The sequence below is a fragment of the Lucilia cuprina genome, chromosome 6 (assembly GCF_022045245.1).
Source record: "Lucilia cuprina isolate Lc7/37 chromosome 6, ASM2204524v1, whole genome shotgun sequence".
NCBI lineage: Eukaryota > Metazoa > Arthropoda > Insecta > Diptera > Calliphoridae > Lucilia > Lucilia cuprina.
In genome coordinates this window covers 43,522,957-43,540,529 of record NC_060954.1, presented here as the reverse complement: position 1 = coordinate 43,540,529, position 17,573 = coordinate 43,522,957, and the positions used below count along the sequence as shown (strand labels likewise).

The window sequence follows — 17,573 nt, the reverse complement described above, 5'->3', positions numbered from 1 at the left end:
AGAACTGAACTAGAACTGAACTAGAACTGAACTAGAACTGAACTAGAACTGAACTAGAACTGAACCAGAACTGAACTAGAACTGAACTAGAACTGAACTAGAACTGTATTAGAACTGAACCTAAATTGAACTATTCTTTCGTTAATGAAATAAAGTTTCCAATGAAAATCTTCAATATATAAATAATTACTTCAGATTAAATAAACTTAAGTAAATATTTGCTTTATAAACTTTCAGTGAAAAAATACTTAAACATTTTTAATTTTTATTAAATAAAAAAATTAAACCAACTGTCCATACATAATCCAGCTTTACATATATTTAATCAAAATAAATTAAATGGAAATGCAAAAAACGAAATAAGACTGATATGTTATGCTCAGTCAAATCTTAATTTTTGTTTGTTTATCTTTTAGCATGAAATTGTTTAAACATAAAGCAGCAGAAAATAAGAAATATTTTATTATGAAAAAAATGATAACAAAAAAAAAAAAATCAAATTTACATTTGTTACGCATAAAGTTCATGAATTTCATGAACATAAATATTTAGTTCATTCAGTTTTATGTTCTTGAATTTTTTTTTTGGAGTTTTTTGTATAGTACATCCAGATGTCGTAGTGAGAGGATGGCATATGTAGGTGTAGTATATATGATGTTGTCTCATATTTATAAATAAATTCATAAATTCCAATATAATCCATATATAAGGTTTGATATTATGTACGTACGTATGTAGGGTATATACGTTTGTAAGTGTTGTTGAGTTTTATTTTATTCTTAAGTACTTAAAACAAGTAAAAAATCGATAAGTGTACTTAAACTTATATTTTAAAGATATAGGTACATACCCACACATTTAAAAGTTTCGGATCTAAAATATTTAGTTCGAAAGAAAGACTACTACTTAGGAAACATATAATGGACAAAATAACCTCTTTAGATAAGAGTGTTTGTTTATTATCTCTAAATGTTACCAACTTCATTAAATACTCATAATATCGACTTTATTAGAGTAGATCATAAATATATGTAAGCATAAGCTGAATGTAACTTAAGTCGCAAAGAAATTGTTTTTAAGTAAAAAAATCTAAAATATTCATTAAAAAATATGATTTATATTTTTACAAAACAAACAACTATATTGCATAAACTTATGAGTAAATTAAATATTTATTTTTTATGTAATTTTTTGTGGTCACAATATTTAAATTAAAATTTAAATTTTTATAAGCTTTTCTTAATTTTTTGTGTGATAAATTTATAATAAAATTTATTTAAATACATTTTTTTCTAAAATTGTTTATATATTTTTTATAAAATTTTATTGAAATTGAAAAAAAGAATCAAAGAAGTATATACCAATTAATCCGTATATTGAAGATTTAAATCAATTTGAAATAAGAACATACGTAAATATAGGTTAAAGTTAAATTGGGTCATACACGGATCTTTGGGGGGAAAAAAGTTAAAAGATTGATACACGATGAAATACAATTTTCTGGATAAGTTTCTGTCCCAGAATTCCGCTGCAGTACAAACCACATTGCATGTTTGTGGGTTAAAAAAATATTTGATTTGAACTGTTAATACAAAAATTGAAAGAAAACTGAAAGATTGAAGGCATCCTGAGTTGTATTTGATGTTAGTCATATGGTGTGATGGTTTTTAATGGTCTTTAATTTGTCAGGGAGTATTCAACATGGTTGGGTTTACTCCATAACATGCTCAACTTATTGCAGTAGGTCTTTGTGGCCACTGAAATACGTCTAGGATGAGTCTTAGATTATGACGATTTCCTAGGAGAATGAGTATTCGTTGATGCGAAACAACATTAATAAGTGTTTGATGTTGCGTTGGCTCTAAACTAGAGATTGGCTTTTTTCGGGCTTAGGTTGAACTTGCTTCAGACAAATGTTTTTCCTCAACGGAAATCGTAAGGTATCTTGAGCAATATAGCAAAGTATACTGGACCGGGAATCCCATATACGTAAATTCCCACCGTGTGAGTGTAAGCTCACTCAGTGGTTAAAAGATACCAACGAGAAATATTGCCGTCAGGACAGGTGTTCACTTCGACATTCATGACAGGTCACTGCAGAATAGATGCACAAGCTAGAAGACTTACTAATCAATACAACGACTTGTGTAAAAGTTGTCATGTAACGAATGAGGAGGAGACAACTGGACACTTCATTTGCCACTCTTTCACATGACTAAATGAGACAGTATCCTTTGCTAGTGCCACAGGTTGCTTTAACTTCACACTGAAAATGAACGTCTGATCGCTTTAGTGTTTTACAAGGGGGCCATTATAAGGACCAATATGTGCGAAACTCTTGTCGACAACCTCAATTAACTAACCTAGTTGTGCCGATATATGAAAACTTACTAAAATAGTAAAATCGGATAGCCTGGTCATTAGAATCTGGTAAAAATGATGGCCATAATACGCTTGTTTAAATCTTTATCAAAATAGCTTCAGAATCGCGTTTTATGCCTCGAACACCAACGACTTATAAAGTGATTCAGATTCGATCGTTATGGTTTATAGTGGATTCAATATCCGTTTTTTGTGCATTACAAATTTCAGCACAAGCGCATAATACTCTCCACACTATGGTGAAGTATGGTAAAAACTAGGTGGGGCAAAATTATTCTTATCCCGAGTTTAGATAGCTCTCTCCCTATTCTGGAATAACTTTCACTTCATATAGTTATACCCTACACCTCTTTATTGGGGTATATTGAGTTTGTGTTGATGTTTGTAACGCACAATAATATTGGTATTATACCCACCTTTAAGTATACCAATTGGGTCAGAATTTTCATTTCTAAGTCGATGTAGCTATGTCCGTCCGTCCATCCGTCTGTCTGTCTGTCTAAATTTCTGTCTGTCCGTCCGTCTTTCTTACTTGTTTTCGTATAAATTACTGTGTGAAAGATAATTTAAAACCTAAATTTTAACCGTTTTTCCCTTTTCACATCCAAAATTTTTTTAAATTTCAAAAATCACTTCTTTGAGAATTCATGATACACTAGTGTGATGATTAATCTTCATATTTTGAATGATTTACTTTAGACTCCCTAAAAATCAATAAATTTGATGAAGATTTGTTGTAAACTCAATATTAACAAAACATAGAAACCAATAACCAGCATGTGCCTCTTTAAATTTGAAATGGTTTATGGTACAATCAATCATATTGATGTATTTCAAACATTATCTGTTATACATAGAAGCCAGGTATTAGACTGCTGCGAAAAAAAAAACTTTACTAATTGCAGCAATATGTGATCGAATCTTTATTAAGATGAAATATATATAGAAAATTTCCTTTTCAGGACATAATTATAGTCCCTTTATTTGCTTTTATACCAGTAAAATTTACTTAAATGTCTATTTTGATACCTAAAGGTTTATACTTGTAAACTATTTGCATATCCCATACATATGAAAATCTTTAATATTGCTTACTTAACCTCAAATATACAAGACCAGTAATGGAAACACAAGATGAAAAGTGTACCAAGATGAATAAAAAACCTTAAATAACCAGAACGTATCTCCTAAGATGAACTCAATTTCATTAGAGCTTGTGCTACATTTATGTGAATAGTAGTAGAATTTCTACTTACCGACTTACAGGTAGGTACACAGATACAAAGTCTGTAAATACAAGTGCTTTTGAGTGCAAAATATTGTTTACATTAAACAGGCTTAAATACAACTATACATACGTTTAGTTTAGTTTATAAGCAGACGATGATGACAACAGCAGTCAGCAAGAGCAAATCCTCCTACGGCTAACAACCATTTCATCCATGAGTTGAAGTTTTTGACCAGAATTTCTTTTAAGTACAATTTGTAGGATTTAAAAGAAACCAGAGAAAATCTTAATGAAAGTATTTTAGTAGATGAGAGAAATGATTTTTTTAGATAGTTTTTAATTCATTTTCTATAATTGAATGACATGAAAAGCTGTCTTCAATGGTCATCATTTCATTTGAGTTTTAAAATCAAGCATTCATTACTTAATAACATGTTAAGTAGTTAAATGCTTGAAAGAAATATATATTTAAAATATCAAGCTTATTATGGCCAACATTAGTTTTAAAATTAGATTTTTAGGAAAAAAAGTTTTAAGAGGATTTTTTTTTAAATTGATGAATTAAACTTTTCCTTTATAGATTTTCACTGTAAAGTTCCAGAAATTAGGTATTTAAAAATTAGCATTAACTTGGGGAAAATTGCAAAATAATTCCGATACATTTCATATTTGACCGTAGGATACTGTATACTGATGATCTTTTAAATCGGTTCATGATTTGACATAATTCCACAATACTTTCTAACCATGAATACAACACGCTGCTGATGTTTTAAATTGGTTTATATTTTTAAATTGTTCCATATGAAAACTTGTAGATTGATACATTATAGAAGCTGATCTCGTATTATAGATACTACCTACTTGTTATTTTGACTCTACACCTCTATTGGGTCATTTTCCTTTAATTTATAGTATTCCTGCTATTTTCAAAAAGTTATACAATTTCGGCTCTTTCCATGAAACGTCTTAACTGCATCGTACTCAAGTACTCTGATTGCTAGATATCTAGACACAGACTCTAAAATGCCATAACATCTAAATATACATAATGCTAATGTTAACTGAATCGGTTTACTACTTCATTTACTTCCAATCTTGCACAGAAATAATTGGCGCAAATCCGGTGGATAATCATAATTTCTCCTTTAATTCATAATAAACTTGTTCTATTCTCAAAGAGATGAACAATTTCGACTCCTTCCATAAAACGTCTTAACTGCATGATACTCAGGTAATCTGAAAGCTAATGATTTGGACACAGTTGTCATAACTTCTAAACATAGTGCTTATGGTAACTAAAACAGTTTGCTACTTTATTGTCTGGATAGGCTTGGTGTAGCCAATTTAGGTAAATATGAAATACTTGGACTTGGTACCACTATGAGAGATGGAAATTGTGTATAGATTTCCTATATCATATTCTCTTTTCCAAAACCGTCTATGAAAAAGATTTGCTATTGTATCTATATATTTAAGTCTATATCCTTAGAATTGACATTTCTTTTCTGTTTATGTTTCGATATTTATACGACTCACATCCGCCCTTTTGTTCTTCTTATACGCCGGTAGCTATATTTGTACATGATTCTACCTCTATATTTATAAGCACTTAGCCCAAGTACTACATTTCTCTTATGCCACGTTGCTTAACTTCCGAAATGCAAATCCCTTTTATTCCACATTGCACCAAGATGTGAAAAATCATCAAAGTAACATTCCAAGAGGTGATCTCCGGACTTGTTTATGCCTCTAATCGAGATAGTCCAAAATTCGGAATTGGTATTGTTTTAGGGTACCGGCAGTTTCCGATAAACTCAACAATGTAGTTGCAAATGAGGTGACTGAACCTACTTTCATCTTGACTTAAAATACATATATGACAACCATGTTGACAAGGAAATGTTCTAAAAGTGCGCATGCTATAAGTCTTATCGACTTCTGATGTTGGAAACTTTCCATCTGATTTATTCATAGAAGAATTCAGGAGCACGCAGTAGACCATTTTCAAGTCTACCCATCGAAAAATGGCCTTTAAACCGCTGTTCACTTAAAGTTCTTAAACATTCTTATCTTTATAGGTCACTTAGACCTTGATTTTTATAGTTCACTTGGTGTAATCCCAGTCCCGAGGAAAAGGCGTGCTACCAGTACCGGGACTATAAACTGGTGATGTCAAATGTTTCCTCGACCTTTACTAGGAATGATTTGACATGGGGATAAATAAAACACCACATAACCTGGTACTACGTGTGGCCAGATGCCTCTGCTTTAAACCCAAAGAGGGTCATGTTTAAAGTATACATTTTCGAGATCGGGCGGTACAAATAACAAGACAAGGCTGTACATTAATAAAATGTTGAATTTGAGCTGTACTGCAAAGATTGGGTTAGTATACGATTTACCACCGAAATGCCAATTACGTTCCATAGCAACAGTAACCATCTCAGCAATATTGTTGGGCGACTTAAGATTGCGCATGAATGTACTAGGGTGATTCTACAGTAGATGGTAATGTTTGTAGATACACGGCATTTCTCATATAATCAATAGGGTGTTTTCACCTGATATTGGGTCCGCCCCAGTGATGGCTTCTTCCTTTGTCGGGTTTATTTTGGGCATGACATCTGTCACTTCCTTAAAGGGGCTTTTATGGCAAGAGATTAGATTTATCGAGTACTTAAGCCAAATGAATGTATACTGGACCCGAAATTACGTAAATTGTCACCTGTGTGTAAGATACATAATGCGTCGGATGTAAGTCGTCAAAGAAGCTCACCAAGTGGTTGAAAAAGACACCCTGAAATATGATAATTGGCAGGTGTTCATGTAAAGCATCTTTTATATAACATAGTCTCTATAAAAAGAGATTAGTTGTATCCTACACCACTTTAGTGGGGAGGGTATGTTGGGTAATATTGGTCCTAAACCCACCTTCAATTGGCTCAGAATCATTTTTTGAGTCTAGCTATGCCAGTCTGTTTGTCCGTCCGTCCGTCTGTTTGTCTGTCTGTCTTGTAATCAAACTACAGGTAGCAATTTTTAAGATAAATCAATGGTAAATGATCTTCTATTTTCCCAGGACGAAGCCTATTGACAATGGTTAAGATCGGCCCATTATTTCACCCAGCCCTCATACAACTGAACCCCCCAATAGAACTTTTAAGTTCATAATTATGTTTAAAGTACTCATATCTCGACAAAAAGCTGCAAAAACCAAGTTCTATAATAGTCTTGATGTCCCTCACGAATTCTTAATAATAGGTCCTCATATGTCCCTAGCCTCTATGAAAAGCCCCCATCCAAATTTCACTTAAATATCCACAATTTGATTCAACAATAAACGGCTTAAGTGTGTCTGTCTGGGGCAAGGTACAATTCAAATTAAAAGCTTTATTATGGCAACTAAATCAGATTATATTTTTGTAAAAGATGAAGGGTATTATATGGTTGGCCTCGCCCGACTATAATTTCTTATTTGTTAATGTTTATAAATACCGAATATGCTTTAACAATCTTAATAATCTTTTAATATAAGGGTATATAAAATTCTATACTGCCGATTATAGCATTGCTACATGTTAATAATTCGTTCAAACACCACCACCAAAAAAAGTTTTGTTTACTCTTCTTTGATTTAGCATCAAAAAACTCATAAAAGTTCCGAACTAAAGAAACCGGAAATAAAAGTATATTTCCGGTTAGCAATCAAAACAAAAAAACATGTTTTTTACTGGTTCGTATATCATATTTTTCAAATAAACTAAGTAAGTACTTTAAATAACGAAACAAAAAACATTTGCAATCCTGACCAGCAATACTATTACTGCCAAAAAAAAAACCAAAGCAACTTATAAAGTACTTAATAACAAGAAAAAATGACCACTACTGGTAACATGAACACGTTTTAAATATTTCAAATAAACAAATTGTGTTACTGTCATTTGTAACAAAAATTTGTTTTATCTGTTGTTGTAACTGGTTGTGTGTTCTATTAAGTTCTTCTTTTTTTATACATGTTGGCTTCCATCCATATCAAACCAGTAGCCAAGCAACCAACTGACCTAAATGAAAGCCTCAATGCATTCGAGGAGGCTATTTACATTAGTAACTGCCTGTAAAATGCAAAAGAAAGGAACAAAATGTTAACTAAACCAACCATGGCATCAAATCGGTAACCAAAAAGTAAGCAATAGATATAGAAAATAATAGACAAATTTTACTCTCTATATTTATGATGATTTATAGTTTGAAAAAGAGTTAAAAAAAGGGAAACATCTGTATGATATTTTACTAGCAACTATGTACATATGTATATGTATAAAAAATACTTTTTATTTCAAACAAGTGTGTAGTTTGAAAGAGAAAAAAAAAGAAAATAATAATAATCCCTAAGCAATATTAATGGTGCAGGTGACTGCCTGCATTCTAATGTTTGTTTATAACTTTATCTTACTTTTTAGATTTCTTTTCTTGTTTTTTTTTTTTTTTTTTGCATCCTTGCCTGAAAAATAGTACATAACAGATAACAAACCAATTTTATTTTCATTTCCTTTCAATTTTTATTTTGTACTAACTGCACTTAAAGAATGTTCAAGGAGAAATTTATAAAAAAAAGAAATTCTAAAGAAATTTTATTAATTAAACAGCAAAAGCAGCTATCCAACCATATACATATGTATTTAGGTTAATTAGATAGCTTTTATTAAATAAGATTGCTTTGTTGTTTGTAAGATATGAAATTTAAAAGGTACCATTTGATAAATAAAGAAAATTACCCAAAAATATTTTCTAATATATCGTAATACATAATTAATTTAGATTTTAATGTAATCTATGAAAGGTGTAAATCATGTAATAGTTTTTCATATATTTTTAAGAAATTTTGTATTTAATTCATATGAGCGGTGTCAAGCCCACCTATTAAAGGTCCGCCTGTCAAAATAAAATGTAGCCTATAACCTCTTCGAGACATATAGGAGTAGACTGTGAAAAGAAAATCGGTTTAGCTGTTTGATAGTCTATAAACTTCAAACATACAAACAAGTACACATTCATAAAACATTCATAAAAGTATATATTTTTGCCCATCTATCCGTCTGTCTGTTGAAATTAGAATAGTGATCACATAGGAGAAGCTAGACATGAATGTCGAGAGTTTTAACGTGAGCACCTGCTTTGACGGCCTAATCTCACGGTGGTCTTTTTCATCCACTGGGTAGACTTGAGAACAGTCTACCATCGCCCCTTTGTTCTTCAATGAAGAACTCAGGTGGCGAATTTGTACATTAACTATGACCGGTCCATGCACAAGTACTTTGCTGGAGTACTCGAGCTATCTAATCTCTGACCATTGAATGGCGTCTGTTGATTCGGCAACAGCACCTAGAGACATAACCGGTGGTCCGAAGTACGGATCCATCAAATAAGCCGATGACATTGTTCTTACTCACAGGGACACACTGTGGTAATTCTGATATGAATTGAGTATACTCTGAACATATCTGGACAAGGAAGGAAAATTCTATGGTATCATTTATATATGATACCGTTCATCCATCATCATACAACCCAGCACACATCTAATTCATACGACACATTCATAAGAGAAAAAACATACGACACATTCATTAGGTAGACGGGTGGGGTAAGGCCCGCCGAACCTCACATTCATACGGTACCATATACAATTAATACCAACTCATTTCCAACGCTAAGTCCCACAGTCACTCCTTCGTGGGGTATCTGTTGTTTTCGGCAACAGCACCGAATTTATCCCGAAATATTGACTTTACCTTACATCCGTTTTTTAACCGCCACTTAGTCTCCCCGCGAATTTGGGTTTAAACCACAGGCACTACGTGGATCCTGAAGGAATCTCAACCAACTAACCAGCCAGGACATAGTCCTGCGGGCAACAGGCTACCTGTAGTACCAGATTATGCGGTGCTCTGGTCTGACCTCTTACAATCTATGCAAGGACTGTAACCAATTTTTCAGTCCCGGTCAGACTGGAGGTATTGGCCACCTCTTTATACCCCGGGATTGCAATAACTCCAAGGTAGAGGTCTCACCAAGGAAACATGCCCCCGGGGGTAGGAGGAGCTAGACAGTTAAAATTTTGCATAAATATTTTCAATTGAAAATTGAAATGAGCTTCACATAGCCTCCATACATGTACAAGAACCAGACCCCCCACCTTGAAAACAGTTTTAAAATACCAATATAACAGTGAAATAGATTATAAGTACGTCTTATGCAAACGTAAATCACATAATTGACCCTATAGCCCATATAAGGTCAAATAAGTTAAACACTCTTAACACAACTCTTACTTACGATAAAATTGGATATAAACAGCTTTTGTATGAACTAAAACCTCTTCACTAACTTTTGTGAGGATCGATTCATAATGGACCCCACTCCCCCTATAAGCTTGTATTATTTTAAATAGAGACTATTGAATAAAGTCCCTTTGATTATAAAGTCAAAAAGTACTACTTAAAATACCACAAATTTCCCTTATGCAGATTATCTTTTACTTGTTTACTCAAGACTTTCTACGATATACTTTTCAAAAGTACAGAAAAGTACCAAAAATTTTCCTTTAAAAAACACTATTTAGAAAAAAGTACCAAAAAATACACTTTTTCAAGAACATAAAAGTTTCACAAATTCCTCTAATGTAGATTTTCCTATTTATTAGTAACCCAGGACCTTCTACGATTCTTTTTCTGAAGTACCGTATGAAGAATAAAAACATACCAAAGAGTTCCCTTTAAAAAGTACTATTTAAAGAACGAAAAAGTTCCCTATCTATTTTGATTTGGTTTTTAGAATATAGAAAGTTTATAAAGTACCATTTGAAGTATAAAGGAGTTCCACAAATTCTACTCATGCTGATTATTTTCAAGACTTTCTAAGATTTACATTCAGAAATTACTATTTGAAAAAATGGTTAATGGACCGATTTTAACCATCTTTGGGCCAAGAGAAGCGTGTGTGCCAAATTTCATCCAATTATCTTGAAAATTGCGGCCTGTACCTTGCGCACAAGGTTTACATGGACAGCCAGCCAGACAGACGGATAGACGGACATAGCTTAATCGATTCAGAAAATGATTCTAAGCCGATTGGTATATTTTAGGACGAATATTTTTGTATGTAACAAATATCTGCACAAACCCATTATACCCTCTCCACTAAAGTGGTGTGGGGTATAAAAAGTTCCCAAACAGTATTTGTTATTTTTCGTTTTTATAAAGTACCAAGTATTTTTGATTTAAATTTTGAGCAAATATTTAAAATTTTCTAAAATCACATGACCCACTTGATGGAAACAATTTCTTCTTGGTCACACTGTAATAACACCATTAGTGTGTTATTTAACTTAAAAAAGTACACTTTTTTAGATTTATTGATAGCTGTAGTTAAACTTCTGACTATTGGGATTTTAGTTTAGTTTTTTCTCTCTTTTTCAATCTACAATTGCAGCTGTGATGGTTTGTTGAACAAAAGCAAAGATGTAGTTTGTTTTTTAATATATTTTTTTTTTTTGTTTCTCATAGAAATGTAAGCAAAAGAATATTTAACGTTAAATAGGCCAAGTAAATATAGTACATCAATTTAAAATGTTGTTTAAAATATGAATGCAACATATATTTAAGGGAAACATTTAGAAAAATATATAAAATACTTATATTTTTTGTAATTTACATTTTATAGTTATTTAAACTTACCAAATTTTGTGTTAGTTTTTGCCTTTCAACAACATTGCTTTTTCAGCTTAATATTTACACACCAAATATCTGTAAAGAATAAGAGAAATATGATTAATAATGAGGGTCTTTATTTGAAGGGGATGTAAGGCATTTTAATAATAATTAAAAAATTGAAAATAAATGTATAACCCTACACCACTATAGTGGGGAGGTTATATTGGGTTGATGTTTGTAAAGCACAATTATATTAGTCGTATACCTTAAAATATACTAATCGGCTCAGAATTATTTTCTGAGTCGATTTAGCTATGTCCGTACTTCTGTCCATGCAATCTTTGTAATCAAGCTACACAATTTTGATGATAATTAGTTGAAGTTTGGCACATGATCTTATGTATTTCCAGGGACGAAGCCTATTGAAAATGATTAAGAACGGTACATAATTTCACTTAGCCCCCATATAACTGAACCCTCGAATAGGGCTTCTGAACTTTGTAATCAAACCACAGGTTGCAATTTTGAAGATAATTCAGTGAAATTTGACACATGATATTCTGTGGTATCGTAGACGAAGCCTATTGAAAATGGTTTGCATCGGCCCTTTTTGTCAACTAGGGCCGATAGTTCATAATTATGTTTGATATACTCGTATCTCGACAAAAAAGCTACATAATCAAGTTCTATACTTGCCTTGATAACATTCATGAGCTTTATAATTATAGGGCCTCATTTGACCCCAGCCCCTATAAAAAGCTGTCTTCAAAATTTGACTTAAATGTCCACAATTTTATTCAACAATAAATGGCTTAAGTCTGAGGCAAGTTACAATTCATCTTAAATGTTTTATTATGAAAACTAAATCACATTTAATTTTTGTAACAGGTGAAGGGTGTATTATATGGTTTGCCTCGTCCGACTATAATTTCTTTTAAAATAATGATTCTTGGATAAAAATTATATAGGCAGTTCTATGAGTTTGTTGTTTAACGTGGTAGATCACTGCGCGCCAACAAGCAAATAGATTCGAAGAGGCTTCGTTTTGTACATTACTAGATTATTATAGTATAGTGTTCGATCCAGCCAGTAGCCGTGAGAAATCTCAGGATTTCATTAAGCTTAAAGCCTTATATTTTACCAAGATAACTGCCCAAAAAAAACGTTTTATTTTAACAGCTTGAATAACAGCACTCGCGGGGAAGATGAAAGACCGTTTCTGCCTTTTCACTGTATTTGCAACAAGACGAATTGCATGTCTACCTAGCACCCAGTGTTCTATTATTACTGCTATCAACATCGATATATCCCGTTTACTATGGTATATAAGATGCCTTGCGCGTTTCTCATTGAAAGAGGACCGCAATAGCATAGCCCCTTTACATGTGTCTAGGTTATACCACCTATTTTCAAACTTCTGAAGAAAGAATCAGAGTAAACTTAAACTGCGTTGGAGATAACAAGAGCAGATTTCGTTATGACAAAATCATCTATCACTTACATAATAGTCCCTTTTCGCAGTAAACCAAACAAGGGTAATGTCAGACATCCGACCCAGCCCTGTTAAATCCTTCTTGCATTGTCTGACTAATAGGAAAGTAGTAGTAGAAGAATATATAATATTGAGGGCAGTAACGAAAATATTTCAGACTGAAATACACTACAGTTGTTGGGAAGATGGTGAGATATACTTACTCTAGCTTCTTCATACTAGACGCAAGAAAAACACCGCTGTTCAATTCAGAATTATCTAGTATTGCTCATGAGATGTTAATAAAAAAAAAATTTGAACCTAAAACTTATACCTCCCAGGATATAACCAAAGAGGCTATAACTTATGGACGAATATTAGCCCTAAGACCATAACACCTCTTATGGAAAACATTAAAAATTTTAACTATTCAAAGGTCATAGGTTAAATTGAAAGAAGCTATAGCTCATATATGGATTTTAGCCTCAAAACCATAACACCACTTATGGAAAGATTACAAATGGGATTTTCAATCTGTGGTGTCCAGTCACACTTCCAATTATATAGAGATTTTAGCCATAAAACCTACTAGCCAATAAGAGTATTCCAAAGCTATTTGGATCAAAAAGTTAATCGTTTCCTTTGCGAATGATGTGGTGTTATTGATTGAAAGAAACATTTCTGACAGACTGCACTAACTGAAAACTTAGTGAAAACTGAACTGGTAACATTTGACATGCCACCTATAGAAGTCTACGTTAGAATAGACTAGGAACTAGCCAGCTGAGAAGTTGAATGATTAGTCTATAGATTTGTCCATTAACTAGTCCATGAAATAGTCAATTAACTAGGTTATGTTATACTGTCATGATTATTATATTGTCAAATTATATAGTCTAGCCAATTGATTAGTCATATGACTATTTTGACTATTCTCAAACTAGAGTAGTTTATTAACAAGTCCTAGCTTCTAAGTCATATACCGGCGGATAGAGAGGCAGATAAAAAAATCACCACTACCCACACACTATTGGCATTTTTTCATTGAAATAGCACTGAAAAAAATATTTGGTTATTTTTAATTTTGAATATTAAATTGCATTACTGTAAAATGCGAATATTTATAAACAATGTGAAATCAATGTACTTAAGAATGATAATTTCTTCAAATAGAAACAACATTTCTAATTAAAATGTACAAAAAAAGTATGAAACAAGATTAACTTATTTACTTTCATTGTTATGCATTCTAGAAAATTATTTAGAGTGTACGTTGTTTTTGTAAATTATGCTCTTGTTTTTGCAAGTTGTTTTTTGTTTTTTCAAATTGTGTTTGCAATTTCTTTAACAAAGCGACATCAACCTGCCTTGTTGAATGCTGTCAAGCAACTAAATAAAATATTTGTATTTTGGTGCTCTTGTTTAGAGGTTCGTATTCGATCGTGTTGTGTACATGTAATTTGCCGAAAATCTTCGTTGTCAGAACAATACTAGCGCCGACGTCTGTTCTAAGTAATGCAGTCGGTATGTAGTAATCATTAATAGGTAAGCTCTTGATTAAGTCATTACCATGTTTCTGCACTAGTACGGAAGCTAGGTAAATCTACATTATATTACTTTTAATATAAAACAAGTAGGAAAGTATAATCGGGCATGGCCGACCATATAATACCCTACACCATGAGTATATTTTAAAAATTTTTATTTTTAATAAAGAAACTTTTACGTTGAATATTACCATAATTCCAAAATATTTAAGCAATTTATTGATAAAAAACTAAAATTTCTAAATAAGGCTTTATATATGTAGGTCAAATATGGGCCGATCCTCGGTAAATTTGGGAAAAGAATATATTTTTAAATAACAGTTAGTTTTGTTCAGTTTCATTGCGATACAAATGGTTACAAGTCAATTTTAGACGTTTAAGACATTTTTGTATGGGGGCTAGGGTCAAATAAAGGCCGAACCTTACGAAAATCTTCAGTGTCATTTATACTCATATAAAACTTATTTGTACCAATTTTTAGAGAGATAATAGAATATTTGACGTAATTATGGCATAAAAAGTTCAAATCGGGAGGTACGGTTGTATGGGGGCTAGGTGAAATAATGGACCGACAATTGCGGCCTGTACCTTGCGCACAAGGTTTACATGGACAGCCAGCCAGCCGGACAGACGGACGGACGGACGGACATGTCTTAATCGACTCAAAAAATGATTCTGAATCGATCGGTATACTTTCAGGTGGGTATTGGACCAATATTTTTGTATGTTACAAACATCAGCACAAACGTATAATACCCTCCCCACTATAGTGGTGTAGGGTATAAACATTTGTGGATATAGCTTGATCACCTTATAATCTATTTTATTGTTTAATAATTTCTGGGTCTATGACAATTAATATTTTGTAAACAGTTTGAAATTAAGCTACTATTTCATAATTGGTTTTCTAAAAATACATATTATTTTCAAAATATATTGAGTCATTTTAAGCTTTTAATTTAATCGAATTAAATAGATAATCAGTAATTACGTTTGGCTTAATTAAGCGATAGTTTGAAATGAAAAAAACATGTTTAATTTGTTTTTATTTTTTAATGTTTATTAAGTTATTTCGATCACTATGTTTCACAACACTAACCGGAAATTTGTTTACAATATTTTTATGTTGATAATTATTATTTCATGCTTTAATAGCAGTGAGGTAAATTGGCTATAATTTAGTTCTAATTTTTTTATATATAATATAAAAAATGTTTGTTTTTGTTTAGGCTTTACGTTTAAAACTGACAAAGGTTATATGCAAAGCTAAAGATGAGTCATTTGTCAACTTTAAGACTTGTCATGTCAAAGCCGAATCCAGGAATCTTCAATATATAGCTCTATATATTAAATTCTTGCAACTACCCATAAACGATATAAATGTAAGTGAATACCTTAATAATATTCTCTTTTTAATATAAGAAAAAAAAACAATTTCATCATATCATTTAGGTCCGCTTTAGATTCATGAAACGAGCCAATGGCTATAAACCATTTCTGTATGATTTTACATTTAGATGTGATTTCTTGAAACGTCTGAATTTGGTGAGTGGCCTTGTTTGGCGCTGGATAAGTGATGTATCGAATCTCAATCATTCTTGTCCCCTAATAGTGAGTAAATATGAAATTTAAGAAACTTCCGATTGAGATATGGGAGCTTTTATATTTTTACAGAATGATTTTGAAATAAAGCGATTTGAAAATCGTTATATGGAGAAGGAATTAGATATACTACCTCTGGTTGATGGTGACTATGCTCTTTTTATTAACTTTAAGGTTTATAATTCCTCCAAATTTGATTTGGAAGTTTATGTAACAATAACTTAATATTTTGCTTACATAATCTATCTTATAAAGTTTGTCGAAAATAAACGTTTTGAAAACTAGCAGTTTGAAAATTGGGATTATTTTGAAACTTATGTATAAAACTCAACTCCCACAAGGGACTCGTATCTGTATCTTAAAATCTAATGTAATTATCAATTTCCACCTAACTAACTAACCACTAACTAACTAACTAACTTACTAACTAACTCTCTAACTCACAAACTAACTAACTAACTAACTCACTAACTAACTAACTAACTAACTAACTAACTAACTAACTAACTAACTAACTAACTAACTAACTAACTAACTAACTAACTAACTAACTAACTAACTAACTAACTAACTAATTAACTAACTAACTAACTAACTAACTAACTAACTAACTAACTAACTTACTAACTAACTAACTAACTAACTAACTAACTAACTAACTCACTAACTAAAAAACTAGCTGACAAACCATTCGACGCAACAAAATCTCAACTAAAAATATGGGTGAGAGAATCCCACATGGTCTCTTGGAATAACGAAACAGTGTGTAGAGCTACAAAGATCATATGGGGTGACCCTGATGAGAGCAAGACGAAAAATCTCCTCAAAATTAGCAAGTCGGACGTACGGATTCAGGCGTATGTAGACCATGTGGAGAGGACAGTGAAACTCTGGAGCATTTTCTTTACCACTGCCAGGCATTCATCGAAGTTAGGTCCAAGTATCGTGGAAGTGATGTTATTTCGGAAATAACATTACTAACTAAAACTGATACGAAGATTCTTAGGAATTTCTTTCAGAAAACTGAGTTTCTGAAGTCTGAAAAATCATACATTCAGGCGTATCAGCGTGGAGAGGACAGTGAAGCTCTAGAGCAATTTTTTTGCCACTACAAGGCATTCGTCGAAGTTAGGTCCAAGTATAGTGGAAGTGATGTTATTCCGGAAATAACATTCCTGACTAACACTGGAAGATTCTTAGGAATTACGTTCAGGAAACTGAGTTTCTGAAGTCTGAAAAATCATTCATTCAGTTCCTTTTTTTTCATGATAAGAAACACCCAACAGGCCCGATTGTAGCCAAGGTGTATTTCTTCGGATTTGATGTAGTATCCATCTTCCTATCAACCTAACCTAACTAACCCTCCGCCTTCGATCTACCAGTCCGAAACACTAACCTAAATGAGGACAAACTTAATTTCTTACAAGAAAAAATCATTTTGGTCCCTGATGCTACGAGTGCGATACTGTAACAGTTTAAAAATTACCTAACAACACTGGTCCATAATTCCTGCGGAACCACCACAAAAACTATCCTTTGCAGGGGGTAGGATTCGTTTATGTTATACGAGAACATTCAAGTTATTTATGCAGGATTCCATCGCCGGTTTTAACCATTTCAATAAAAGC

General features: G+C 32.2%; 2 protein-coding genes across 2 annotated transcripts in view; one reads left to right on the top strand and one right to left on the bottom strand.

Moving 5' to 3' along the window:
* LOC111675230 (protein roadkill-like) overlaps window positions 1-11,437 on the bottom strand; it is a 34,292-nt gene extending 22,855 nt beyond the window's left edge. Inside the window, exon 1 of the mRNA XM_046954637.1 lies at window positions 11,350-11,437. The gene's annotated coding sequence lies outside the window, so the exon portion shown is untranslated. The remainder of the gene's footprint in view (window positions 1-11,349) is intronic.
* On the top strand, window positions 6,357-16,170 carry LOC111675229. The gene is made up of 5 exons (XM_046954114.1): window positions 6,357-6,367; window positions 15,499-15,505; window positions 15,573-15,725; window positions 15,796-15,954; window positions 16,018-16,170. The coding sequence occupies exons 1-5, from the start codon at window positions 6,357-6,359 to the stop codon at window positions 16,168-16,170; spliced, it is 483 nt and encodes a 160-aa protein (XP_046810070.1).
* The last annotated feature ends 1,403 nt before the right edge of the window (window positions 16,171-17,573 follow it).